The sequence below is a fragment of the Mixophyes fleayi genome, chromosome 11 (genome assembly GCF_038048845.1).
Source record: "Mixophyes fleayi isolate aMixFle1 chromosome 11, aMixFle1.hap1, whole genome shotgun sequence".
Lineage (NCBI taxonomy): Eukaryota > Metazoa > Chordata > Amphibia > Anura > Limnodynastidae > Mixophyes > Mixophyes fleayi.
Window position 1 is genome coordinate 27,681,453 of NC_134412.1, and position 27,268 is coordinate 27,708,720.

Sequence of the window (27,268 nt, forward strand, 5' to 3'; positions counted from 1 at the left end):
TTAACCTGTATAACACAATAGTGCTGTTACAAAGACAAGCTGCGATTTGTAAGATATTATTCCCACATCCAGAATAATTACTTGCTACAATATAATTTTAAAAAAGGGAACTAGGAGGAACAGGAATATATCCAGTATTCTGAAAAGAATACAACATACAGATGGGTTTCTGATATTGCTGTCTGTTCAAGTGTGCATCTTATGTTACATATAAAAAATGCTATGAGACATTTATTAAGGTGAGTGGCAGGTAAGACATAACCATTCCTCTTTACCTATTGTCCCACTTCTGTCTACTGTCTGACTCCCTTGAACATCCTGTCATGCATTTTGCTGCACTATGCGTGAGTCCCCATAGTATTGCTCAAACTCATCTGTGCTACTAATATGTATTACCTCTTCTATTTGTTACTTGCTTCTGTATCCGGCACTATGGAATCTGTGGCGCCTTATAAATAAATATATAATAATATTAATAATTCCTTAACCAAATTATGGCTATCAAAAATGATCCATGATGCTTCTAGGCCACGGAGCCCTGGCATGCTGTCAATCAACTTCTGGGCCATATACTGACTGATGGCCGCCCATTCTTGACTAATCAATGCTTGGAGTTTTGTCAGAATTTGTGAGGGGGGTTTTGTCCACCCACTTGAATTGAAAACAAGTTCTTAATGGGATTAAGGTCTGGGGAGTTTCCTGGCCATTGTCGAAGTCGTATAATTGGATGAACGAAAGTATATTGGTTGATATTGTTTATGGGTCGATTGCACTCAGTATGCCACGCTACACGTGGCATATTGCGATCGCTCGGTAAATACGCACGCACACACCCGCATTACAACATTTAGTTATCTATGTAATTCATATTCATATTGGTCCCGTCACACTGTAATTTATGAGCAGATAGTATGTGGTTTATTATTAGTCTATATATATATATAATATGATTATATATATATATATATATATATTAGTGTTATTAAAGGTTTAGGTTATAGGAAAGGTGTCATGCCTGATATCATATTGAAGCCCTATTTATCAGCAGCTGTCCAGTGCAGTCAGCGAAGAGATCGCACATTGCTTACTTTAGTTATTGATATTAGGGAATACAGCTCTGTATGATGCTGGCTATGAAAGGAGCAGACCCCCTGGAGAGACGACCCCCACCTTTGGATTCCTTAGATTGAATCAGCCTATGACCTGTTTACCCTGCACCCACCCAACGTCTGGACCTATAGAAACAATCTACGTCATCTCTATTGTTCACTGTGTAACACTGTACTGTATATAATCATAGCTGCACACCCCCTGGCCCTCAGTCAACTCTGACACAGTATTCTAACAGATATACTTTCCACCGGGTCCCGTGGGTGCACAGCGAGTGCATGCGATAGCATTGGTATGTATTTATCTTTTGGTATTGGCTGTACTGTACTGTATCATAATATAATAATGTATTGAATTGTTGACTATTTACATCTGCTAAAATAAATCACTTTGTGCTTTGGAAACACATACAATTGATTGGGCAATGCTTATATGAAAACGATAAAATTACTTTAATACCATGGACCCAAAATTTTGATGTTTTGATCCCCGAGCCACTTTTACCTTATGGCAAGGTGCTCCATCATGCTGGAAAAGGCATTGTTCGTCACCAAACTGTTCTTGCATGTTTGGGATGGCTGGTTCATTGTGGCGTGTTACAGCTCTGGATCTCTGTTTATGATGCAGCTCTGGATTTTGCTGTTTCTGCATACCTGGCTTTTCGACACTTCACTGTGCATCCCTGGAACCTGGACCCCAACACTCCAGGATCCGGCCAAGCAGAAACTGTGTTTAAGACATCGGCAGCAACACCAGACCGGAGCAATTTCACCGGGGAGTGATATCCTGACTGGCAGCGTATATCGGGCAGTATACTGTTTTCCTTTGGGAACACAATCCACTACTGTTCAACGTCATCTTGGATATATCACAATTTCAACTATTCCAGAGAACGGATTTCGGTACATTGAACTACCATCGGAAAACCAGTTTCAAGATGTATGGTATATATGAGTGACCTATACCGGAAAGGATATTGTGCTTAATAATCTCTTTTTTGAGAGGAGTATGTGCATATATATTTACAAAGTCCCTTCAATATCACTGTGAATGGTTTTTATAACGATTATGTCACTTTCATACCATATTCTATCATTGGTATATGTTGACGTAATTAGAGCATATTATCACTCATACATTTTTTGAGTGTGTGCACGAGTGAATACTTATCATCATTATTTATATTTATTTTTATTCATTTGTATTTATTTGTTCATACACATATTTCTATATGGTTGTTTATGTGTTGTTGTTTATGGCCTGATACTGAGCGCTGCAGGATTTAATTATTTACTTGGATGTTTGGGAGAAGTTACTGTTGGAGGATGTTTTGGTACCATTCTTTATTCATGGTTGTGTTCTTAGGCAAAATTGTGAGTGAGCCTACCCCCTTGGCTGAGAAGCAACCCCACACATGAATGGTCTCAGGATGCTTTACTCTTGGCATGACACAGGGCTGATAGTAGCGCACACCTTTACTTCTCCGGACAAGCATTTTTCCAGATGCCCCAAATAATATGACAGGGGATTCATCAGAGAAATTACTTTACCCCAGTCCTCAGTACTCCAATCCAATTGGTGCCCCGATCTCACAGCTGAATCAACTTCTGGGCCACATACTTGTTGTTGCACTGGTGGTGCCCCGATCCCACATCTGAATCAACTTTAGAAGACTGTCCTGGCGCTTACTGGACGTTCTTGGGCACCCTGAAGCCTTCTTCACAACTATTGAACCTCTCTCCTTGAAGTTCTTGATGATCCGATAAATGGTTGATTTTGGTGCAATCTTACTAGCAGCGATATCCTTGCCTGTGAAGCCTTTTTTGTGCAGAGCAATGATGACTGCACATGTTTCCTTGCAGGTAACCATGGTTAACAGAGGAAAAACAATGATTTCAAGCACCACCCTCCTTTTAAAGATTTCAGTCTATTATTCTAACTTAATTAGCATGACAGAGTGATCTCCAGCCTTGTCTTTGTCAAAACTCTCACCTATGTCAACGAGAGAATAACTGACCTGATGTCAGATGGTCTCTCTGGAGAGAGAATGCAGTGCCAGGCTCCCATGATCCTCTGCATCCTTAGTGCCACAACATTGCGCACATGTGAGAGCACTGTGCATAGGCCAGGTGTGAAAGTTTCATCACCTTCACACCTGGTGGCAGCATGGCGCCCCTATAGCATTTAATAAGGGCGCATTTTGGATAAAGAATGGGGACGGTGGTCAGGCAAGCCCGGTCGGTCCCCAACAACACGACAGGGTGGTGTAGAAGTTTCAACCGGTCACAGTAAAAAGCAGAGGACAGTACAGGCGACAGACAGGATGAAGGAAACAAGTAGAAGTCAGTATGGGGGGGCACAGAAGACAAGATAACCTGTGACAGGTAGAAACTGATGAAGGTGGCAGGAATAGTGGTCAAAAATGACCAAAGTCAATAACGAGAAAACTAGGATACACTGCAGAGAATGAACACCTAGGCAAGCTAATCCAACTACAGGCAATGTGTGAATGGTGCTGACAATCTAATAAACCCTTATGAAAAAGAGAGTAACAGATAGGGTGTATTTGTCATGAGGCACTCCTAGGATATCTATATATATGAAAAGCTAATGCTGCTCCTCACCTTTATAAATAAAAGACAAAGGGCAGAGTGGGATAAAGCTGTTACGGTCACTGGGGTGTCCGGATTGGTGCAGGCCTTTCCAATGCGAATAGTCTAACGTATCCTTCTGTCTTCACCAAGAACTGCAACAAAGCAGGATGAAATTTGCTTCCGGAAGCCTGCAGGTCATGGCCTTTGGGAGAGCCCACTGATGTGATAGAGAATAGATGATTAGATGCAAATGGATACACAGGAGAGGTAATCCGGAACTGCAAGGAATATTACTGCGTCCCAAAAGATCTGTCAAACACAAGCGAGTACACCAAAGTATGCCACTAACGGAAACTCCAGTGAGAGACCAGGAAAAGAACCAGTTCCCACACAGGTGTGAACACTGGGAGGTATAAGTCGAGGTCCAAGTAACAAGCCAGGTCATATACACACAGAGATATGAGGTACAGTGGACAATCCAGAAAGTGCGGTCAGAGGGCAAGTCGGGTCCGGTACACAGGGAGAGCAAAGTGCTAGGGTCAAGCCAGGAGTCGTGGTCAATAAACAACCTGGGTCGGACACACTGCAGCAAGGTAAGGGCTAAGTAGGAATCGTAGTCAGACAAGCCAGATAATTCACTAGGAGCCGAGTAAACACAGAAGCTAGAAGCAGGGGTTTGCAACCTAATGCTCTGACACAGACCGTGTGTCAGAGTAAATCTTATATAGTGCAGGGAATTTCAAGCTCCCTGCCCAGTGTTACATGAGCGCAGAGAACCGGATGGATGTAAACAAAGCGGGTGCTGCAATTGGGAGCTGGAGCATGGAACTGATTTAAAAATAATGATATAGCTGTCGCCATTTTAAATGACGTCAAAACGCACTGCCGTCATTACTGGTGCTCGTGATTTGTCAGAACACTGGGGACTTCTTTTGTCATTATAAAGGTCAGTCAGCATTTATTAACTGTTGGACAAGTCAGTTTTGTTAATTTTTTTGTGTGGTACTCACTGTCGGTCTAATGAGCGTTAAATCGTACCTCACCCACCATGAGCAGGGCATTGAAGCAGTCGAATAGTTTTTAGACAGATCTATGATGGTAGATGAGGAGAAGAACTTCATCATAGAGGAAATAAGATTCATGTTGACAAATAATTTTCTCTGGTATGCTGACAATTTTTATTTACAGGAGCAAGGGACAGCTGCGGGAACCAGATTCACCAACAGTTATGCCAACATGTTTATGGGGTGGTGGGAAGATAACTAAATCTGGAGTGAACCCAACAGAGAGACTAATCTGGTTTCCTGGTATCGCTATATTGATGACATTTTTTTCATATTACGAGGAGATGAGTCCTCTTGATCTGATTTTTATAGTAATGTCAGGCGCCGTCTCCGCACTGACACTTGGTGCAGGAGACGGACGCCTGCACCTTCTCAGCAACCACGTCCTGTTGCCTAGCAGCGGGACGCTATCTCTGCTCACCTGTCTGCAGCCAGCATGTCTTACCGCCAAAACCCCTAACCCTATCAGGAGGCACCTTAGGGTATATAAAGCAGCCTCTGACACATGTCTGGTGCCAGAGTATTTGGTCTTCAGCCTTGCTCCAGCGTTTGTTCCTGTGTTGCTGTTATTTAGATTCTGACCCCGGCTTGTTCCTGACTTCTCCTTTGGTTCCTGATTTTGGCTTAGAGTGATATTTGGTATTGACCCGGCTTCCTGACCATTCTCATGCTTCTGATTTGGCTATATCTGTTCCTCTGGTTTTGACCCGGCTTGCTGACTACTCTTACATCCTGCATCCTGGTGGGCTATCACCGCTGCCTCAATTGTTACCTCACCAGCTGACTGATACTGAGGGCCGCGACCTGCACGTCCATTGCAGCGAAGTCCATACCTCATTGCGGGGGTTGCTGGTGAAAACCAGGGGCGTGTTAGACTCTGCGCCTCAGTACTCAGTAGCGCCAACTGCTGGCAGGTATCATCAATTCCACCTAGTGATTCTGACAAGTAAACTGAATAAAAACACCTCCAATATCCATTTGACCTTTGAGATGACTAAAAAGGAAGCACATTTTTTGGACTTGAACATCAATATTGAGGATAATAAAGTACTTACAAGAAACTATAGTAAACCTAAACTTCTGAAAAAACAATTTATGGAGAAAGGATATAAGGAAAATAATTTACATCGGGTGATCGAGAAGACACAAAATATGGAAAGAAAGGATCTACTTATCCCAAAATTGGGTGACAAAGGGAACAAAGATCAAGAGAAGCAATTGTGAATACCTTTCATCACTCAATATAACACCCAACAATAAAGATGTAGAAAAAATTCTGAGAAAATATTGGTCTATTCTTAGAAAAGATTCAGAATTAAAGGATGTAGTGTCAAGATTTCTGTGCTTCATATATTGGAGAGCACCTACTCTGAAAGACATTTTGGTCAGGAGTGTAGTTGCCAAACCTAAAAGAGATTCGAAAAAAACCAAAGGCTTTTTTAGATGCTCTTCCTGCATAGCGTGTAAAAATGTAAAATCCAATATCACCAAGAAAGTGGAAGTGAGATCAAACACAATTAGTTTGGTATACAAGATTTTATCACTTGCAAAATGAAAGATTGTGTATATATAGTGGAATGTATCTGCGGGAGACAATATATTGGAAGAACAGGACGCAGGTTGAAAGAACGTTGGAGTGAACATGTCAGGAACATTAAAAAAGGATATGAGTTACATTCGCTATCAATGCATTGCAAGAACGAACACAAGTGTGACATTAACTCCAAAAAGTATTTCTGTGGTTTGAAGAAGATCTGGGGTGATTGGAGGAAAAGTATTCTAAGGCTTAGCTAGAGCAGAAATGAAACTCACTTACTCCCTGTTACGACAACCAATGTGGCATAAACTTATAGAACAGGTAGAAGAGGACTTCACCTTCTGCAGCCGCCTTTCCCGCAGAGACTGGTTATGCTCACAGGTACTCGGATGCCCCAGGTCTTAAACTCAAAGTAGTATAAGTTTATACTCACACAGCTGCGTACAGGTATGGGAGATGACACACGGAACAGCGGCAGACCAGCGATCTGTAGACTGGACGTAGCACTAGAGGGGGTGTCAGGAATCAGCACGGTCAGGGTCACAGGCAATGGTTCGGAATCCAGGAGAAGGCAATGGATCAGGATCAAAGGCAATGGTTCATAGTCCGGGTACAATACAATTACTCTTTTCTCCCAGCAGCGGTGAGAGAAACTAGACGGCTACTCCGGCGATCGAGTGGGATCATCATCATCACCATTTATTTATATAGCGCCACTGATTCCGCAGCGCTGTACAGAGAACTCATTCACATCAGTCCCTGCCCCATTGGAGCTTACAGTCTAAATTCCCTAACACACACACACACACAGACAGACAGAGAGAGACTAGGGTCAATTTTGATAGCAGCCAATTAACCTACTAGTATGTTTTTGGAGTGTGGGAGGAAACCGGAGCACCCGGAGCAAACCCACGCAAACACGAGGAGAACATACAAACTCCACACAGATAAGGCCATGGTCGGGAATTGAACTCATGACCCCAGTGCTGTGAGGCAGAAGTGCTAACCACTTACCCACCGTGCTGGGATGAGTTTCAATCTCTACACACTGGCATCCATCTGTAGTGGGGTAACAGTCAAACCTCATAGGTGGAATCTGTCCTCCGTTTAGCAGCCGCTATTTTTCTTTTAATGTTTTTTTTTATACCCTGTGTTTTTCATTCATATTTGTGTATAATAAATGATCTTAAGATAATACACTATTGGCGATATCTCTCTTTTTCGGTATACAATATAAGAAAAGTGTGCTTGGGAACTTGCCTAGTGGTTTGAAAGAGAAAGACACACCTCCTGTATACAAAGCTGATTTCAGACTTGCTTCTCGTGAGTGTAAACCCAAAAGGGTGAAGAATTACATCCACGTGGTGATATTGTCTCATATTTATACACACATTGGATTAAGTGTGAACAGTTATGGATCAGCATACATGTTGCGCTATGATATTTTTTTTGTTTTGATTATATATATATATATATATATATATATATATATATACATATATACCCTTATCCTGGGAGGAAACTTTCAGAATTCTACATAAGACGTCTGTTGGATCCAAATCATGAACTTTTAATGTTTAAACAGAGTTTGTTTGTATATGGACTTTTAGATTTTGGATTACGGGTGATCCCTTTCTCATCTGGACTTTTTATTCTGTGTATATATGGTTGTTGGTTTTCTGATATGTTTTGTACTTAAAGGAGCGCCAACTCTAATTCCACATTCTCTTATCTATTAGATCTAAAGCACATTATAGTGGATTGTGTGCAGGATAATAGAGGGCAGCTCCTTTTCCATCAGCGCAGGCATACCAATCTCTTTCGTCTAGGCTGGTGTTTGTAGTTCTGCAAGTGCTAGCATACCCTAACACTTTATTACAGGGACTGTTGGGACTTCTCCAGCAATTTTTTTTTTTACAGGGCTGGCTTTTCCTTGGGGAGGGGCATTTTTTTACAGGTCTAATTCCCTTAGGGAATTCAGCCCCAAGCTGGACAGGCTAGGGCTGGTTGACATTATGTCATGGGGATCCCACAGTGTTGGATTCCCTGCTATAGTGTTACCAGCCCAGCCGTTCATGACCTACAGCTGGTAGCAGGGGGACCCCAGACTGTTTGTCGCCTAATTTTGCTGCTATAAATCTAGGCTATAAGCACTGGTGCTGGTTGCTCTTTTGTGGTGTTTTTTCTTTTAAAATGTAAAAAAAAATATTTATATTATTTTTATCACAATGTCTGTGTTAATGATCATATATCTTCCACCAGAGGCCGAGCAATCACAAGAGATACGTCTCCTGACAGATTCATCTGCTGGTGCTTCCACCTCTGTTTGCTATGCTAATTACATGAAACGCGCCTACTGTACTTGGCCTAAGCTAATGTGCCCCTTCCCTTTCCCATTCTGCCTCCCTAAGTGTAGAGAGTAAGTGTAAAATGGCTCTGATTCTACATTGGGGGCTACGCATTATTTGTAGGTTTGCTCAGTAGGGAGATTCGTATTTTACACAAATAAAATGGTCTTGCATCCAACTCTACATGTGCCCCACCGTTTCTAAATGACCTGTCTGAGCTAGACTTCTAAGGAGTGTTCCTAATAAATAAATACTATAGCTAAAATATGGTGTGACTGTGATCAGTAAATAGTAATATATTGTTACTACAAATGCAATGATAACTCAAACTGTAAAGCTGCAGAACTAGTATTCCACCTTTTCAGATTATACAATCATTGTTGAATGATTACATTTATTTTTTGGGGATTGTTTTACTTTTGTACATGGTATTATTTGAATGTTTTATATGAATCTCATCACAAACTTAACTTTCAGATGCTAGAAGTCCGGATATCTCATCTGCATGCTGGGAAGAGGATGAAGTACATAAGAGAACGTTCATTATTAATTGCACAGCACCAGCACATGATCTTCCTGAAGAAGTAACAGTCATCCGTTTTCATCTGTATTCAAACAGAAATCATGTTACTGATCTCAACACTGAAGCTGGTTCTCTCCAAGTGACTTTCAGATATAAATTTCCTTCAGATACCTCAAATGCAAATTTCAGCTGTTCTTATGTTCTCGAAGTAAAAGAAACACCAACACATCAAATTACATCACAACACAGCAAATCTGTACAACCTCAACAATGTGACAGTAAGTATAATGTAAATGTGTTGCTACTACAGTCATATTATTGCATGTTCCTAGTCTCTAAATATCCACGTTTCTACATTTGTAAGCAACAAGCCTACTAAATTAACAAAAAACATGGTTCAAATTAGATATATTTGAAATCCTAGAAATTCTGTTAACAGCGATTTGGCCTAATTTTTGCTCAAATTTATGAATCAGAGTGATAATCATTAATTTCATCTTACAAGCAAATCGGCATATCACTCCAATTCACCAGATCCAATCTCTGATTTACCCAACCCCATCAGCATGCCTTGATGAATCGGGTCCAGCGAGGGAATGCTAGTGAGATTTCATGAGTTAAAATTTAGGTTTTTCTTAGAATTTAGTTTTGTGTGTTTCTTTAGTAAATTTCATAACTCATTTATTACTTACTTTCTTTTTTGTATTTTTTCTTTAGATAGTAGTTTAAAGATCATTAAAAAATGTTAGGTGTTTTTAGATATAAGCAGTGGTCAAAGTGGGCCAGTATATGGTGGTACCAACACTTCTCCTCATTGCTCGTCTAACTCACTACTTGGAATTCAATTAACGCAAATAGATTTGTCTCCAATGCAGATGCTACAGTTGAGCTATTTGCATAGGCCACAGTGCATTTTGGTCTCATGAAAAATGTATGGCACCCGAACTCAGTAGCAACACACTGTAAAATAAAAGTTAATTCACCTGAAACTGTTCTGAGAAAAGGTGTAATTAGGAACCACAGCAAAGTGAACACAATTGATGTTCTGGACTTATTGTTTCTACATTACTGAATGTCATTCTCAGCATCTATCTCATGACACAGACAGGTTTAGTGATAGAGCCAGATATTGCCTGGATATATAACATTTTGTGTTTTATCATATAATCAATAGCATGGGCAGCATGGTGGCTTAGTGGTTAGCACTTCTGCCTTACAGCACTGGGGTCATGTGTATTCCCCAAAAGAGGAGGCCAAAGAAATTGAGAAGGACAACTTCTACAAGCAACTAGAGGAATAGAAAGCATCATAAGACAAGATGTTAAAGTGATCTTGCCATGGTAGGAAGGGAAGCAGCTTTTAAGGAAGTTCTAGGGTAAGAAAGCCTGAATAATGGGCAGCACGGTGACTAAGTGGTTAGCACTTCTTCCTTACAGCACTGAGGTCATGAGTTCAATTCCCGACCATGGCCTTATCCAGGGGCGGGCTGGCCCGGGGGGCAGGGGGGCAGCGGCCCCCAGGGCCACTCGGTCAGGTTGCTATTAGGGCCGGGGGGTAGGCTGGCCGGCCGCCCCCCGGATGCAAAATACAATACTTTCCACCGCGGCCGCATCTGATGACATCAGATGCGGCCGCGTCAGCGCACAGGCGGCCGCATCACATGACAGGGGATGCGGCCTCGTCATCAATGACGCGGCCGCATCCCTTTTCATGTGATGCGGCCGCCTGTGTGCCCCCCGGCCACGCCTCTCCCAGCCCGCGCCTGGCCTTATCTGTAAACGGTTTGTATGTTCTCCCCATGTTTGCGTGCGTTTCCTCCAGGTGCTCAAGTTTCCTCCCACACTCCAAAAACATACTCGTAGGTTAATTGGCTGCTAACAAATTGACCCTAGTCTGTGTCTCTCTGTCGGTCTGTGTGTGTGTGTATGTTAGGGAATTTAGACTGTAAGCTCCAATGGGGCAGGGACTGATGTGAGTGAGTTCTCTGTACAGCACTGCGGAATTAGTGGCGCTATATAAATAAATGGTGATGATGATGATGATACCTCATCCCAACAGTTCCAATTTTGGATGGATAGTTCCAATTCATGGACCTTGAAATAGATAGTGCTTACCTGAAAGTAAGTGAAGTTTAACCCAAATGAGGGTGTTTCTGTGCAGATCGGATGAGGCCTATTTTTGTCTAAATATTGGGAGGTATGTAATAGATTAATGTGATATGCACATGACCACTGCTCTAATTCTGTATACTGAATGTAATTCTCATTTTCTATGCATGCTGGAAAATATTTTCTGTTACACGTGTGTATGTGTGTATAACTGTCACTGTGTCCCATTATGTGATGATATGGAAGAGATGGGGTATAGAGAATGTCTTTGTATTTTATTCAATTAATTGAAGAATTTCATTAATTTAATTTAAGTTATACTTTCCATTTTGCCACTTTGAAATTTCCGCTTTACCCACTGTAAACCATTTTTGTTTGTTTGTTTAATAAGAAAAGGGAGGAGCATTGGTCTGTGGCCAAATGCACATCCAGCCTCTGTTAGTGGAGATCACAAAGAGCAGGTCAGACAGTTTGAGTAGCACCTTTCGCTTCTGCCACCAGCATCGGCTCTAGAGCAGAATCTGCTGCTGTACCTGTGGCTGAGGTGAGTGCTCCGCTTCACAGCACTAACTGGGTTCAAATTCTATTGAGCAATGTTGACTTTACAAACCAGGGGGTAAATGTATCAAGCTGAGAGTTTTCCGGCGGGTTTGAAAAACCAATCAGATTCTAGCTATCATTTATTTAGTACATTCTACAAAATGATAGCTAGAATCTGATTGGTTGCTATAGGCAACATCTCCACTTTTCAAACCCGCAGGCAAACTCTCAGCTTGATACATTTACCCCCAGATGGGTAATCCCAGATTTGAAGAAGATGAGGTCAGCAGGGTTTGCTGTGACTTTTCCAGAGCTCTTTGTTAAGTAGGGTGAGCTAGCATTGCTAACATTGTCTGTGACAGAAGTAGATGCATTAGTGGCTGCAGAACCCACTAATGTTATCTAATCCAACTTAGACTGCCCTGGAAGCACTAGCCTGGTTTGGGGTGTTCCAACAGTTTTTTCAGCTTCATTGGAGGACCACATCCTTCTGTTATTTCCACTGCTACAGTATCCTCCTCCTCCTTGGTGCTACAGCTCATGGAATCTCCAGCCTCTTGAATAGTTCCAGCCCAATCCTCTCATTTTCTAATCCTCCATCTTCTAACCCCCAACGTCTTTAAATCCATCTCAACATCATCCAACCACCTAGTTCTGGGCCTGCCTCTCTGATGCCTTCTTTATGGGCTCCCTACTTCCCTATCATGTTTTCTGGCATTTTTATCACATGACCTAGACATCTGAGCCTATTTTATTATTTTGGATGCCAGGTCTGGTTTGTTATAAAGAGCCCTCAGTTCATCATTGCTTTAGATTCTCCAGAGGTCTCCCTCATGTATAGGTCCAAAATACTCCTTAATATCTTCCTCTCCCATGTCCTCAGGAGTTCTTCCTCATAGGTAGTCATTGTCCAGGCTTTTGAGCCAAACTTCACAACTGGCCTCACCACAGTAGGTGGATGGTCAACTTTAAGCTTCTACTAAGGCCATGTGTCTTAAAGACTTTCTGCAAAGCTAGATAGTCACAGTTACCTGCTGCTCTTCTAGCCTTGATCTCTTCTCTCAAATTTTTAATAATAACTGATCCAAGATATTTAAATCTTTGGCACCATTCATAGTTGACTCCATTCAGCTGATTAGACCGATCACCTCCTGTCTGTCTTCCTCTAGATGAAAGCATATATTGGGTTCTCCGGGGACTTTGTTAGTTTTACATCCCCTAACCACAATTTGAAATTCCTCTAGTAAAGGGGCTTATTCTTGGTCATCATTATTTACTTCCAAGTTTGTCCCTTCCATATTCATTACTCTCTCCTTTTCATTTATTCCTTCTACTGGTATTCCTTTGGATTCACCCTCCTTTTTAATGTTCAATAATTCATAGAAATATTCAGAGTATCTGCTCTTTTCCACCTATAAGGTTCCGCTCTTAATCCTGGCAGATGTTGGTTCCCGGTCCAAAGCCCTTCATCATATCTTTAATTCTCATATTGGAATTCCTCACTTCATGTCTACTATTCTGCTCTTCAAGCGCTGCGATACAGTACTTCTTGTATTGCCTGTTCTTTCTTCTGCACTCTTTATCTGCCTCTCTTCTCTTCTTTTCGTTTTCGTCTGTGGCGCCTCTAGTATTTCTTTACAGCATTCATTTTCTGGCTTCGTTTCTCTCATGTATCCTACACTTTTTATGAAACCACCCATGTCTCTCTGCCAGCTTTCATAGCCCTAGAGTTTTATCAGCTGCTTTCTATATAATTCTTTCGTCTTAAATTGTTCCTCTGGTTGTCCAGATGATCATAACCCTCATTCCATTATCATTAGAGAGCTAATTGAGGCTTTCTTACCCTAGAACTTCCTTAAAAGCTGCTTCCCTTCCTACCATGGCAAGATCATTTTAACATCTTGTCTCATGATGCTTTCTATTTCTCTTGTTGCTTGTAGAAGTTGTCCTTCTCAATTTCTTTGGCCTCCTCTTTTGGGAAATACACATTTACAAATGGTATATTGAAGAAATGGGTCTTTTTCCTAAGAATGCAAGCTCTTTCATTCATTGGCTTAATGTTTAACACAGTAAATTTATGCCTATTTTCTATCAGGAAACCTAATTCCCTATCAGCTATAAGAAAGGGAATATGCTCCAGTAGCTGAATATGGGACCAGACTTTAGTCTGGTCCCATTTTGCAGCCACAGCTGATTTATGAAGAAGGAGGCAATTAGGGGGTGGAGGTTGAAGAGAAAGCATATCAGCCTGGCAGTGACCAGATGTTTAGCGCACTGATCAGATGTTCCAAGTTCTAAGTCACAATAGGACAATGAACAATCTAACATCTGATTATATATCTGTATAAGGAATTTAACATATAAAACAATTTATTTTATCTTTCATATATGAGAAGGTATTTATTACCAGGGCAATTATGTGCATCAAGAAGGTCAAATAGAAATATCAACCTGCTATGGAATATAGTGAAATAACATATATTCCTAAATCATTAACCTAACACATTCATGTTTAGTGTGCATCTGTTTGTAAATGTGCACTCTGATTATTGAATAGTATAATGTTGGTATGGCAGGAGGCCAGAAATGTGACAGAGCACAAGAAAGTGAAGTTTTGTCCTCAATATCCCCCTCAACATGATAAACAGCTACCAGCAGAAACTAATTCTTGCTCGGGACCCCTTTATCCCTGTCACCCATGTGCAGCTGGTGGAGGCAGCCATTGTACAGATAGGGTACAATGCATACGTTCAAGGAGGAGAAGGAACATTGCTAACTGGTAACTGCACCATACTGAATTATCCTGTTCTGTTATGCTAACTCTTGACTCCTATTCCACTGCGTTCCTGGTAATGCCATCTGTTCCGGTGTTTTCCACACTCTGTCAGTCAATTGCTGTATTGTTGGTATCTGCAGCTTTCTGCTGTATTCCTGCCTTCTGCAGCCATTCACTGTATTCATGGTATCTGTCAGCAATCCGCTGTATTCCTGGTATTTTCAACAATCTGTAGTATTCATGGTGTCTTCAGCACCCCGCTGTATTATTTATATTGTTATCCTATTTACCTGCCAGTTATGTCTGGTACCATAATTTGCTCAAGGATAGCAGCGAAGCTCATATTTTTTTGTAGGGGTCCCTGGTGAATACCTACCTTATGTTAGATTCCACTCGTCTAATATAGGTAGTGTGAGGATTTAATACTAGCTTCAGATGATAGCTGTCAGAAAACAGTTCACATTGACAGCTTCAAACTGCTCTCAATTCCTGTAATCAACACTCTGCTAAGAACAGTGATTTAGCTACTCTTCATACCTGGACTACTGCAGAGATTTCATTATGCAATCAACCCTTCAGTGAAAAGGTCAAGTCAATTAGAACATTTAACATTTTGTTTGTAGCCTTTATTATGTCCCTCAGTCTACCAAACCTTTGCCGCAGCAAATGTTTGTTTTGGATTTCTCTTCTTGTGCTTTAAAAAAGACTTGTTTTGTTTGAATTAATATTGTGATTCTACCTTCTACAATGCATTAACTGTGGCTTTCCCGCCCCCCCCTATTCTACTTTCTTCAATGCTTTGTCCATCACTATCATACTGTGACACACCAAACTCTCAGGTTCTGGTACAAAACTCTTCGCTGCCTTTCCAAGTTGTCCCTGCGGTCCTCAGGCTCTGCTGGTTTCAGTCCTCTCTGTAAGATGCTGTCCAGTCTTTCTCCGCTCCTGAGATCCCACCAGAGTATGGGCATGGCCATCTTGGATTCAGTCACATGTTTCCTCTCAGCCAATCAGGTGATAACAGCCTCCATTTCAGATTCCCTCCAAAACCAGTTCATGGTAGCTGCCATCTTGGATATAGTCACCTCATCCATCTCAGCAACTCAGAGTGCTGCTTCTGCCCAGCTGACTGCAGTCTTCAATCAGGAATCAGCAACAACTATAAAAGGACTTCCTGAAGCCCTTACCAACGTTGTATTTCAGACGTCAACCTGGTTCCCAGCAGTTTGCAGTCTTGCTATTAATCCAGATCTGACAGTGCAGTCTGCATTCTGGCTCCAGTTCGATTCCACACTCCGATTCCATCCATTCTGTTTCCATTCCAGTTACTGCATTCCGGTTATAGTGTTCCACTTTCAGCATTCCGGTTACAGCAATCCTCTTTCAGCATTCCGGTTCCACTCTGGTCCACCATTCTGGTTCCAGTCCGGTCCAGCAGTCCAGTTCTTGTTTGCTCTCCTCTGCTAGTGTAATCACCGTCTGCACCTGTCCATTCTCTATATGCAGAGGAACATTATCAGGCCACCAGCTTTGTCCACGTAGTCACTAGTCCAGCTCAAGAGATACAACCCAGTCTGGGTAGAGACAGATCCTCAGACGTGACACATACCTTCTACAATTCTTTGACTTCAGCTTGTATCTCACTACCAATCCTCTCAGGAATAAGTGGTGTGGCCAGGCATGGTGTGTCTCTGATTGCTACCCCAGCCAAGTGGTTCTTTCCAGGCAGCTGCCAGCACCATGACAGTAGTATCAAACCAGACTGACTGATCAAATCCAAAGTTCCTTGTGTTCCTGACACACACCGTAGGTGGTAAACAGTAGATCTCATGCTGAACATATTAACCCCTTCTTTACGAAAATAAGTTCACATGTAAAAACCATTTATATCTGGGAAAGTAAGCATTAATATTTAATATGGTATTATTTTATTAATTTGTGAGTAGGCCATAATCACAAGTCTTAGGGCTAGATTTACTAAGCTGCGGGTTTGAAAAAGTGGGGATGTTGCCTATAGCAACCAATCAGATTCTAGCTTTTATTTATTTAATACCTTCTACAAAATGACAGCTAGAATCTGATTGGTTGCTATAGGCAACATCCCCACTTTTTCAAACCCGCAGCTTAGTAAATCTAGTCCTTAGAAACAATGAAAATATCACAGATGCATTAGGAACGAAATTAACACATGAATAATTTAACCTATATTGAGTCCCTGGTGAATACCGTACATTAGATTCCACACCTCCATTAGCGTTTATGTCAAACCAGACTGACGGTTCAAATCCAAAGTTTCTGACAGTATAAACTGACCACAATGGATTCAGCAGGTAATCAGTCTCCCAAGGAGTTACTTCAGTATCTTCTGGGTCATGTGAATAAACAAAAGGCAACATAGAATCAGCTAGTGAAGTGTCTTTTTGCTCTCTCAGCCTCGCCTGACATTTTTTAGAATAGTGATTTGAACCCCGCATTGACGGCAGCAGAAGTATCCGCACCGCCCACTGTAACAGTGCATCCTGTGGTTACCAGTAACCTCACAATACCTTCTCCTGCCAAGTATGACGGGGATCCTAAAACTTGGCCCATATAATTTCCTTTCTCACCGGCAAATCCCTGGAATGATCCTCTCCTATTTGGGAACGTAATACTAGTACTTCATTCATCACATCTTTCCGGATGATTTTCAATGAACCTGGATAATCTATATCCACTGCTGCTAGTATCCTAAGTCCCAGTATAGGTTCCAGGACCATAGGTCAATAGGTGGTGCAGTTCTCTCTTCTGAACTGCAGTTAAATAATTAAGCTTTAGTAGCACCTTTTGGCAGGGTCTTTCAGACTGAATCAAATCTGCAACCAAATTTATATCCAATTTCGAGAACGCTTCCAAGAGAAGGAAATAAGCCTGCATTTCACAATTAGATTAGCACCATGTTTTCAAGCTCCTCTGTATACTGCAGAGGAGCTGATCCTTCTGGGTCGTTCACGTCTGTCTGCTGAAGAGAGAGTGGGCTCTGAAATAATGTATGCCTCTACTGTGTTACACTTGCTTGCATTTTGCCCTAAGCATTTGGGAAATGCCCAAACCTAGCTGGTATAAGGGAGACCAAGCTAGACTCTCCTTTGGGTCATGATAACTATTCCATATCAGTTAGTTTGGTTTGTCTCTCCAGGAAGGTGATCTTTCTGCTCTCTTAGACTCTGGTGTTGGAGAATTTTGCTTTTTGACATAAGTGACTAAATGTGTTGCTGTGTTTTTCATCACTATTGATGACATCAGGATTCCTTGTGGCAATAATCAATACTGTACAACCTCGTTTACCCTGCACAAGGAAAACATTACTTTTCTAGTGATTCCTTGACCTACTAGTCTGATCATATTGGGCCTTCCCTTGCTGCAGCTACACTCCCCACATATTGATTGGTCCACCACTATAATACAGTATGGGGGCCTTTGTGTCATTCATGTTATATTAATAAGGTAACACGGCACTTTCTTGAGAAGTGTCAACTTTAGCCACTACTGTAACTTTCACTGTATCATCAAAATACTTAGATTTTCAGAATGTCTTTAGGACTGTCCCATCAATCTTATTAATGTGAAAACCTCTCCTTACGGCCATGTTTATTTATATTCTTTCCCTGAAACCCAAGCTATGTCCAAATATAGTAAAGATAATCTTCAGTGTGACTTTATTAGTCACTCTGTATCAGTAATCTGGGTCTTAGCCCTGTCTACACCACTCAGCAGTACCATATTACCGTACATCTCCCTCCTGGTCGAATGCAGCATTAAATCCTGGGACAAGTGTGACTTCTGTCTGCAGTACTGGAGGCTGCCATCTTGGGTGAGACATTTTGCTACATCCTGCTTATTCTGATCATCTAACTTCATCCATTAATTAGCTCCCTCTGCAGACTATATAAGTTACCTCCTACACTCAGCTAATTACCAGTGCAAGGGTTGCAGTTCACCTCTGTTGCTGTTTGTTGCTGCTTCATCCTGTTTGCAGTTACAAACTCCAACCATTTACCTTTTGTGTGGATTCAGGTTCACTCTGCTTGCTGTGATAAGGACTTCAATTATTTACCCTTTTAACTTCATCCGGTTTGCTGTAATACAGACTGTAACCGTTAAACCTTTAACCCTTCATCCTACCTGCTGAAATAAAGACCTTGGATATTAACTTCTCATGGGGATTCACCTTTATTCTATCTGCTTGTGTACAGATTCCAGCTGTTACATTCCGTGTATATTCTTCCCTCTTCAATCTCTTCCTGTATCTCGTACTGGCTATCTGAAGTAGTAGGTTGTTGTTCTGCGTGGTCCACCTTCTGGAGCCATCTCTGTGTCTCGGGGTACTGACTTCCAGTTCCAGGTCAACCTCAGGTTCTGAGTTCTGAGTTGTACTGGGCCAGCTCCAGGCTTATTCTGTTCTGCAGCACACAGGGAGGATCCAGAGAGAAGTCAGATCAAGCCAATAGTCAAACCAGCTGAGCAATGAAGTACCAAAATGTAACACAGGAGAATAGTAGCAGACAAGCTGAGTCAGGGACGAAGAACACTGGATCAGAAGTTCAGGAAGTGCTGGAGTAGGGAGTGAACCAGTATTCTGGCACCCAACAGGTTTCAGAGGGCGCTATATAAACCATGAGGTGCACCCTGATTGGGTGATGAAGATTCGGTGGTCAGACATGCCGACTGCCGACAGTTGAGCGGAGATAGCGTCCCGTTGCCTAGCAAAGGGACGCGACTGAGCTGGGCATGCACACGCATATGTTGCAAAGGAGCAAGAGAGCATCCTGTTGCTAGGCAATGGGACGCTATCTCCGCTCTCTCTGATCTGCGATCTCCACTGAGTCCCATTGCTATGCTGCCGGGAATGTGCAGGCTTCTGTCTCCTGCACCAAGTGCGGAGTTGCCGCCTAACACATTCCCTTCCTGGGCTACATCATTTCAGGAACTGGTCTACGAATGGATCCAGACAAGGTACAAGCTGTTATCTTTTGGCCTCAACCTACCACTTGAAAGCAATACAACGTTTTCTAGGGCTTGCTAATTATTACCAGAAGTTCATTCAAAGCTACTCTACTGTAGTAGTGCCTATTACTGCCTTAACCCGAAAGTGTTCCAACCCTACTAAGTGGTCTCTCGAAGCACAGTCAGCTTTTCAGCAATTTAAACAAGCATTTGTTTCGGCTCCTATCCTCTCGCAACCTAATATCAACAGCCCATTCTATCTGGAGGTTCATGCTTCCTCGGTTGGTGTGGGGGCCGTAATTTTCCAGAAGTCTCCTGATGAACCGTGGGATCCATGTTGATTCTTCTGTAAGAAATTTCTCCCAGCTTAGCAATATTATGCAATTGGAGAGAAATAAATGCTTGCCTTTAAGTTGGCTCTGGAAGAATGGCAATATCTGCTGGCTGGGGCTCATTATTCTGTGACTGTCTATACCAGTGATTGCTAACCTGTGACACTCCATGTGTTGTGAAACTACAAGCCCCAGCATGCTTTGCCAGTAGAAAACTAGCTGATAGCTGCAGAGCTTGCTGGGACTTGTAGTTTCACAACACCTGGGGGTAAATGTATGAATCTCCGGATTCTTCATCTCCGGCGTGTTCAGCCTCTTCAGCGCTTAAATTTAAAGCGGCGCTGCATTGTAAAGGGAAACTTCCCTTTACAATGCAGCGCCGCTTTAAATTTAAGCGCTGAAGAGGCTGAACACTCCGGAGATGAAGAATCCGGAGATTCATACATTTACCCCCTGGAGTGTCACAGGTTAACCATCACTGGTCTATACCGATCATAAGAACTTGTTATGCCTGAAGATGGCATAATGTATGAACCCTCGTCAGTCTCATTGGGCGATGTTCTTCTCTTGGTTCGACATTCATGTTACCTACCATCAGGGCTCTAAGAACTGTAAGGCAGCTGCTCTGATACGGTCAATAGTAGAGAATGAGAATCTCAATCCTTCTGAACCACGACCTATCATCAGTCCTACACACATCGCAGCCACCAAACCTGAGCCAATTCCTCCTCATGGGAAAACTTATGTGGCAGAATCCCTACACAAGAAACTTCTCCACCGGGCGCACTGTTCTAAATTTGCAGGGCATGCTAACTTGCGTAACGCACATGCTCTGTTATAAAGGAGTTATTGGTGACCTACTCTTCTCAAAGATGTAGAACTATTTGTTGCAGCATATTCCAAGTCTGCCCAACATAAGAGTTCCAGGCAAGCTCCAACCGGTTTACTATTACCCCTGCCGATTCCTTCCTGTCTGTATATCCAAGGATTTCATTACTGATCTTCCAAATTCAAACAACTTTAACACTATATGGGTAGTAGTTGACAGATTTTCAAAAATGGCACACTTCATCTCACTCCAAGGTCATTCAACTGCTCCTATACTTGCCCAACTCTTTATCAAGGTGATCTTTCGCTTACACGGATGCCCTGAAGAAATCGTGTCTGACCGAGGAGTTTAGTTTGTAGCTAAATTCTGGTGTCCTCTGTGTAAGGCCTCTCTTCCTCATACCACCGCAGTTCAATGATCAGACAGAAAGCATCAACCAGGATTTGAAAACTTTTATCAGGCTCTATGTATCATCCTCTCAAGATGATTGGTCAACTCTGCTTCCCTGGTCAAAATTTGCTCACAACTCTCACTATCACGAGTCATCTTCTTCTTCTCCATTTTTCATGGTTTATGGACTTCATCTGCGAGTGCCAGTATTTTCCCCGTTACCTACAACTCTGTTCCAGCTTCTGAAACAGTTCTGCGGAAATTTACAGACAACTGGTCCGTGAATCCTTAATCAAGCCTCACACAACTATAAAATTTGAGCGGTATTTTCTAAGGTTCTCACTACTCATCCCATATATGTGGTGGAAGTATTTTCCTATCTCTGGAAGCATCAATTTTTTGCAAACTTCTCTTGCAAAAAGCTGATGCTTTTTAAACGTGAGCACAAGGCCTTCCAGGGATGTATAGTTTCTGGTTCAGGTCTCCAAATGGACCCAGAAAAGGTGCAGATTGGACACAGCCTATTGGATTTAAAGCCACCCAGCAATTTCTTGACTTAACAAAGTGATGCAAATAAATCTAGCAATGGCGCTAAACACCACAGAAAAGAAAGCATATTATAAAAATACAAAGTGACCATTAAAGTATAAAGTTTCCACATTAAAGTAGAAACTCATGTCCAATCCAGTGTATTCTCAAATTGACCTTGAATCGATGAATCTCAAATATAAGAAGAATATATAGCGAATATCTGTATTACAATCGAAAATTACTCATAGAACATGTGGTATGAATCAAAAACAGATCTTTCACAGATATCTTGTGATGGAATTCCTTACAACTCTTGGTGAACCTTTGTGAGAATCTTCTATAGATGAAATCACTTTTCTCTTGCCCATATTTCTCCAAATGTGAAATTATGAAAGTAATAAAAAACTACATAGTACTGTTAATTTCTCATAGAAATAACCTACAATGCATATTACATGGAAAGTAAACACAGTATGTAGAAAAACTGTTAAAATGTAAAACAATTTCATTAACACATATATCTCCAAAAGTTAAGTGGGACTCGTACCAGAACATGCTGGTAAACGAGCCTTGCAAAGTGTCAAGAAGATGTTAATACCCGGATCATAGAGTCCTTTGACTGATGCCAACTGTTCCACACATTGGGCCTGAGTCATTAAAGCATGCATACTGGGCCTGAGGCATTAAGGAACGCATATTGAGCGCATCATGAAACGACACGAAAATAAGCTCTGCATACTCCCGAAGTCAACATTGAACAGATCTAAAGAAATGTGTGGTGTTGAGTACAGGTGTAGGTTTACTCTGCTCTACTAGACCAGACACTGCAGAATACGTACAATACCTATGTGGAATATAAAATGTCAAAAGAAAGCATAGAAAAAATATATATATTGAAATAATGTTACATGTCAATATTATAGTTATTTATGATTTTCCTTAACACTCCTTTCCCCATCTCGGATCATCACCTTATTAACTACTCGCTCACCCCCATTTCTTTACCCTTCCCAGTGTCAAACTCTTCCAAGCCTCCTCGTACCCGCAGGAATATCAACTCTATTGATCTTCAACAGTTTTCCACCTCTCTCCAACACCTTCTCTCCCCAATTTCTACATTCTCATCCCCTGATCGGGCAGTACCCCATTTTCACCAAACCCTAGCAACTGCTCTTGATCAAGTGGCTCCAGCGAAACTACATACTCCGCGTAGACTTTGTTGCCAACCGTGGCACACTAAAGTAACACGAACTCTACAAAAACGTACTCATAAAGCAGAACGTCACTGGCATAAATCTTGTACCGCTTATGATTTCATCACATATACTGGTATCTACCACTACTATAGAAATTCTCTAGACACTGCAAAACAAACATACTTCCAATCTCTCATCTATGCTCAGGCTTTTAACACACTTAAACCTCTTCTCAATTCTCTCACCCCAAATCCTCCGACTACCGTCAGTGCCCAGGATCTTGCTTCCTATTTCAAGGACAAAATAGATAAGATCTGACTTGAAATGGTATCATCTCTCTCGACAAGCAATCAGCTCAATTCCTTTGTAGCACCCTCTCACACTCTCTCTTCATTTGATCCCACAAATGAAGAGGAAGTTTCTACTCTCTTCTCATCTTCCAACTCTAACTCCTGTCCTCTTGATCCCATTCCCTCACAAATTAGTAGGTCCCTGTCTCCTGTGCTCATTCCCCCTCTAACTAAAATCTGTAATCTATCTCTTTCTACTGGTATTTTTCCATCACTATTCAAGCATGCAGTGATTACTCCCATTTTAAAAAAACCCAGTGATTACTCCCATGTTTAAAAAATTAAACCCCTACAATCTATTTTGCACGCAGCGGCTAGATTGATTTTCCTTGCAAACCGTTCTTCCTCTGCTCAGCCACTCTGTCAGTCTCTACATTGGTTGCCTGTATTTCAACGAATCCAATATAAAATTCTTCTACTAACATACAAGGCCGTCAACAAAATTGCACCGACATACATCTCCTCACTTGTCTCAAAATATCTCTAGACTAGACACCTCCGCTCTGCACAAGATCTGCTTCTCTCTTCCACTCTCATCACATCCTCCCATTCCCAGTTACAGGACTTTTTCCGGGCTGCTCCCACTCTGTGGAATTCCCTCCCTCGCACAGTAAGACTTTCCTCTAATCTTCAATCTTCAAAACCCACCTCTTCAGGCAAGCTTATGATATTCCTCAACCACCATCTTAAACTCCCTAGGTTACCCTATTGCCACCCTCTACACAGCTAGCACAAGACAACAACCCTCTGACCAACATTGCTGTGTAATTGATCATGCAGCCCACTCAATACTTTTTATCTTTGCATTCTAGCTGGTCCAATGTGCAATATGATGTAGCACATGTCCTTGTGTTTCAAACTCCCATGTCCCATAAATTGTAAGCTTGCGAGCGGGGTTCTCTACTTTTCTGTCTGTATGTATTACCCAGTATTATTTTATTAATGTTTGCTAACAAATTGTAAAGCGCTACGTAATTTGCTGGCGCTATATAAATAAATGTTGATGACGATGATACAGGGACATTCTTTTTCTAGAAAAACATCTATTAGGGAGTTTTTAATGTCTACTGTATATAACAGACAGTTTCTTCTGATTGCAAACACTCATTTTAGCATGGATACTCAGCAATATTTGAGACTTAGACTAAACCGCTAACTTGAGCAAGAGATACGGCAGAAAACCTGTGTGCAGCAGACTTTGACTTGGACGTGGCTGCACGGAAACACCCTTTCTGTATATTGCCTATGTAAATCCGATAGTTCCTCACCCTGTTCACTCCGCTAAATGTTGTTTGCACTCAAAGCTGACTTGGACCTGTTGCGTATCGTTGTTTCTGAGCATGTGCAGATTGATTTTTGCAAACGATACGCTCAAAACAGCCAGATACATGCCTTATTGACTCAGGCCCATGGAGAATATACATGTGTTCATAGGAAGTCTGTCATATACATATTATTCTGTAAACAAAAGAAATTCAATGTTCAATTATTTCTTACCATTTAATGTACCCTCCAAACTTTATCATGCTTATTATTTGTTTTTAGGGAAGTCTGCACATGATGAAACCACACCAATTATCTCTCCAGGTAAGTATTTTGCATTCACTGAGCTAATTATAAGTAGTATTATTATTATCTTTTATTTATATGGCGCCACAAAAGGTCCACAGCACCGTACAAGACATTTACAGCAATATACAATAAACAGACAACAACAATCCATAACACATGGAGAAAAAAGAATACAATGACCAGACATACTGATTAAACAATACACACAGATAATTTGGTAATGTGGATCCCAAAGCTCGGCCTATATAAATTCCTTGCTCACCGGCAAATCCCTGGAATGGAGCTCTCCTATTTGGGAACGTAATGACTCTCTTCTACATACCAGTACTTCATTCATCACATCTTTCCAGAAGATTTTCAATGAACCTGTATGATATCCTAAGTCCTGGGATAGGTTCCAGGACCATAGGTCAATAGCTGGTACAGTTTAGTTCTCTCTCTTCTGACCTGCAGTGAAGCAATTAAACTTTAGTGGTACCTTTTGGCAGGGTCTTTCAGACTGGATCAAGGCTGAGCTTGTGTCCTTCATGATAATTTGATATCCTAGTGCAACCAAATTTATATCCAATTTTGAGAACGCTTCCAAGAGCAGGAAAAAGGCCTGCATTTCACAATTAGATTAGCACCATGTTTTTAAGCTCCTTTGTCTACTCCAGAGGAAGTGATGCTTCTGAGTCGTTTGTTCTCATCTGTCTCCTGAAGAGAGAAAGAGAGGGTTCAGAAATAATATATACCTCTACTTTGTTATACTTGCTTGCATTTTGTTCTAAGCATTTGGGAAATGCCAAGTCCTAGCTGGATTATGAAAGTAATAAAAAAACTACATAGTTAAGTACTGTTAAATTCTCATAGAAATAACCTACAATGCATATTAAGTGGAAAGTAAATGCAGTATGTAGAAAAACTGTTAAAATCTACAACAATTACATTAAAACATATATCCCCAAAAAGAAAAATGGGACTTGTACCAAAACAAGCTGGCAAACAAGCCTTGCAAAGTCTCCAGAAATTTATAGATGCTTGGGTTCGATTCTCCGAACTTCGCCGATCCGAGTACTTTTGCGCGCCCTCGTAAGTGAAAACGAGGCAAAAAGTCATTGTTGCATCGTTGGATCTCGCGAGTTTTGGATTCTATAAGTACTGCCCTCCACAGCGATCCAGTGCCTTTTCACAGAGAGACACAGAAGGGGTAGCACAGTTCTTGGCAGTCTCTAGTGCAGTTGGGCAGCGTCATATCTAAAACAGGAAGAGGAGGGGTGGCAGTTTTCTTAAAAGTCTCTAGTGACATTCTACTGAGTTATAGCTCACACAGAAACAGGAGAGCTCCATTGCTCCATTGCTGCTTGTCATTGCTGAAATAGAAATAATAGGGCTGTCTGTGTTCTTTAAAATCTACAGTCACATTGCACTGTATTATTATAGCTCAAAAGGAAACAGGAGTGGTCCATTGTTCCATTGCTAATTGTTATTGATGAAATGGAAATAATAGGGCTGTCAGTGGTCTTCAAAATCTGCAGTCACATTATACTGTGCCATAGCTCACCCAGAAATAGGAGAGGTGTCAGTGTTTAGTGCTGAAACAGAAATTCAAATATTAGGGCTGGCAGTGTTTTTAAAAGTCTCCAGTGACATTCTACTGTGCCATAGCTCATACAGAAACAGGAGGGGTGGCAGTGTTCTTGTCACTCTCCACTCTTCAGTAACATTGTTCTTGTCACTCTCCAGTCTCAGTCATGATGATATTAATCCATTTACATCATGTGTTAATGCCTATGTTCAAGTGCATAGTGGTTTTAAGCCAGGGAAATAAAAATATAAAAACAAAGCTTGTACCTGTTTAAATAAAAAAAACACATGTATAATAAAGGTGAAAGTTTACTGTAGAAAACCAGAAAATTGCCAACATGCCATTCTACCCAAAATATTAACGAGTATACCAGCATCAGGTAGCTTTCCAGCACCTGCAATCTACACTGTTATCATCCTCACCCTCATCAGTGTGTACATCATCCTCACACAATACTAATTCATCCCCCGCTGGAATCCATTATTACAGAAGTCTCTGTACTTTGATGTAATTGCCGATAATGGCCTTCCCCATAGAATTTGTAGTATATTTTACGACAGAGCTGTCACAATTTTTGGGCAATTCTTTTACACCAGACCAAATGTCAAAATGTTGTGCTCACTCATCTGCATCACCACTGGGTGTCTTGGGAAAGCTAAGTTTTTCCTAGCAGCAGTTGCCTAAGAAACTGAGGGAGGATGAGTCATCGTGTCATGTACCACTTGAGCTGTCAGTTTGCTGACCAGGAGCTCATTGCATCTCTTGAGATCTGGGTCAGATGGAAAGAAAGAGAAGACATAGCTCTTAACCTAGGATCATGCACAGTTGCCAAAACATAATGATCTGATTTCCAGATGTTGATAACTCTCGGATTCTGGTGAAGCAAATAAAGTACTTGGTATACAAGTCTGACAAAGT

The 27,268-nt window shown here is 41.5% G+C and overlaps 1 protein-coding gene across 1 annotated transcript in view; it reads left to right on the forward strand.

The window, feature by feature from the left end:
- The window catches only part of LOC142107973 (uncharacterized), a 67,254-nt gene that overhangs the window by 27,397 nt on the left and 12,589 nt on the right, over positions 1–27,268 (forward strand). Inside the window, exons 4-5 of the mRNA XM_075191650.1 lie at positions 9,131–9,454; positions 24,757–24,798. Coding sequence (XP_075047751.1) covers positions 9,131–9,454; positions 24,757–24,798 — 366 coding nt within the window. The remainder of the gene's footprint in view (positions 1–9,130; positions 9,455–24,756; positions 24,799–27,268) is intronic.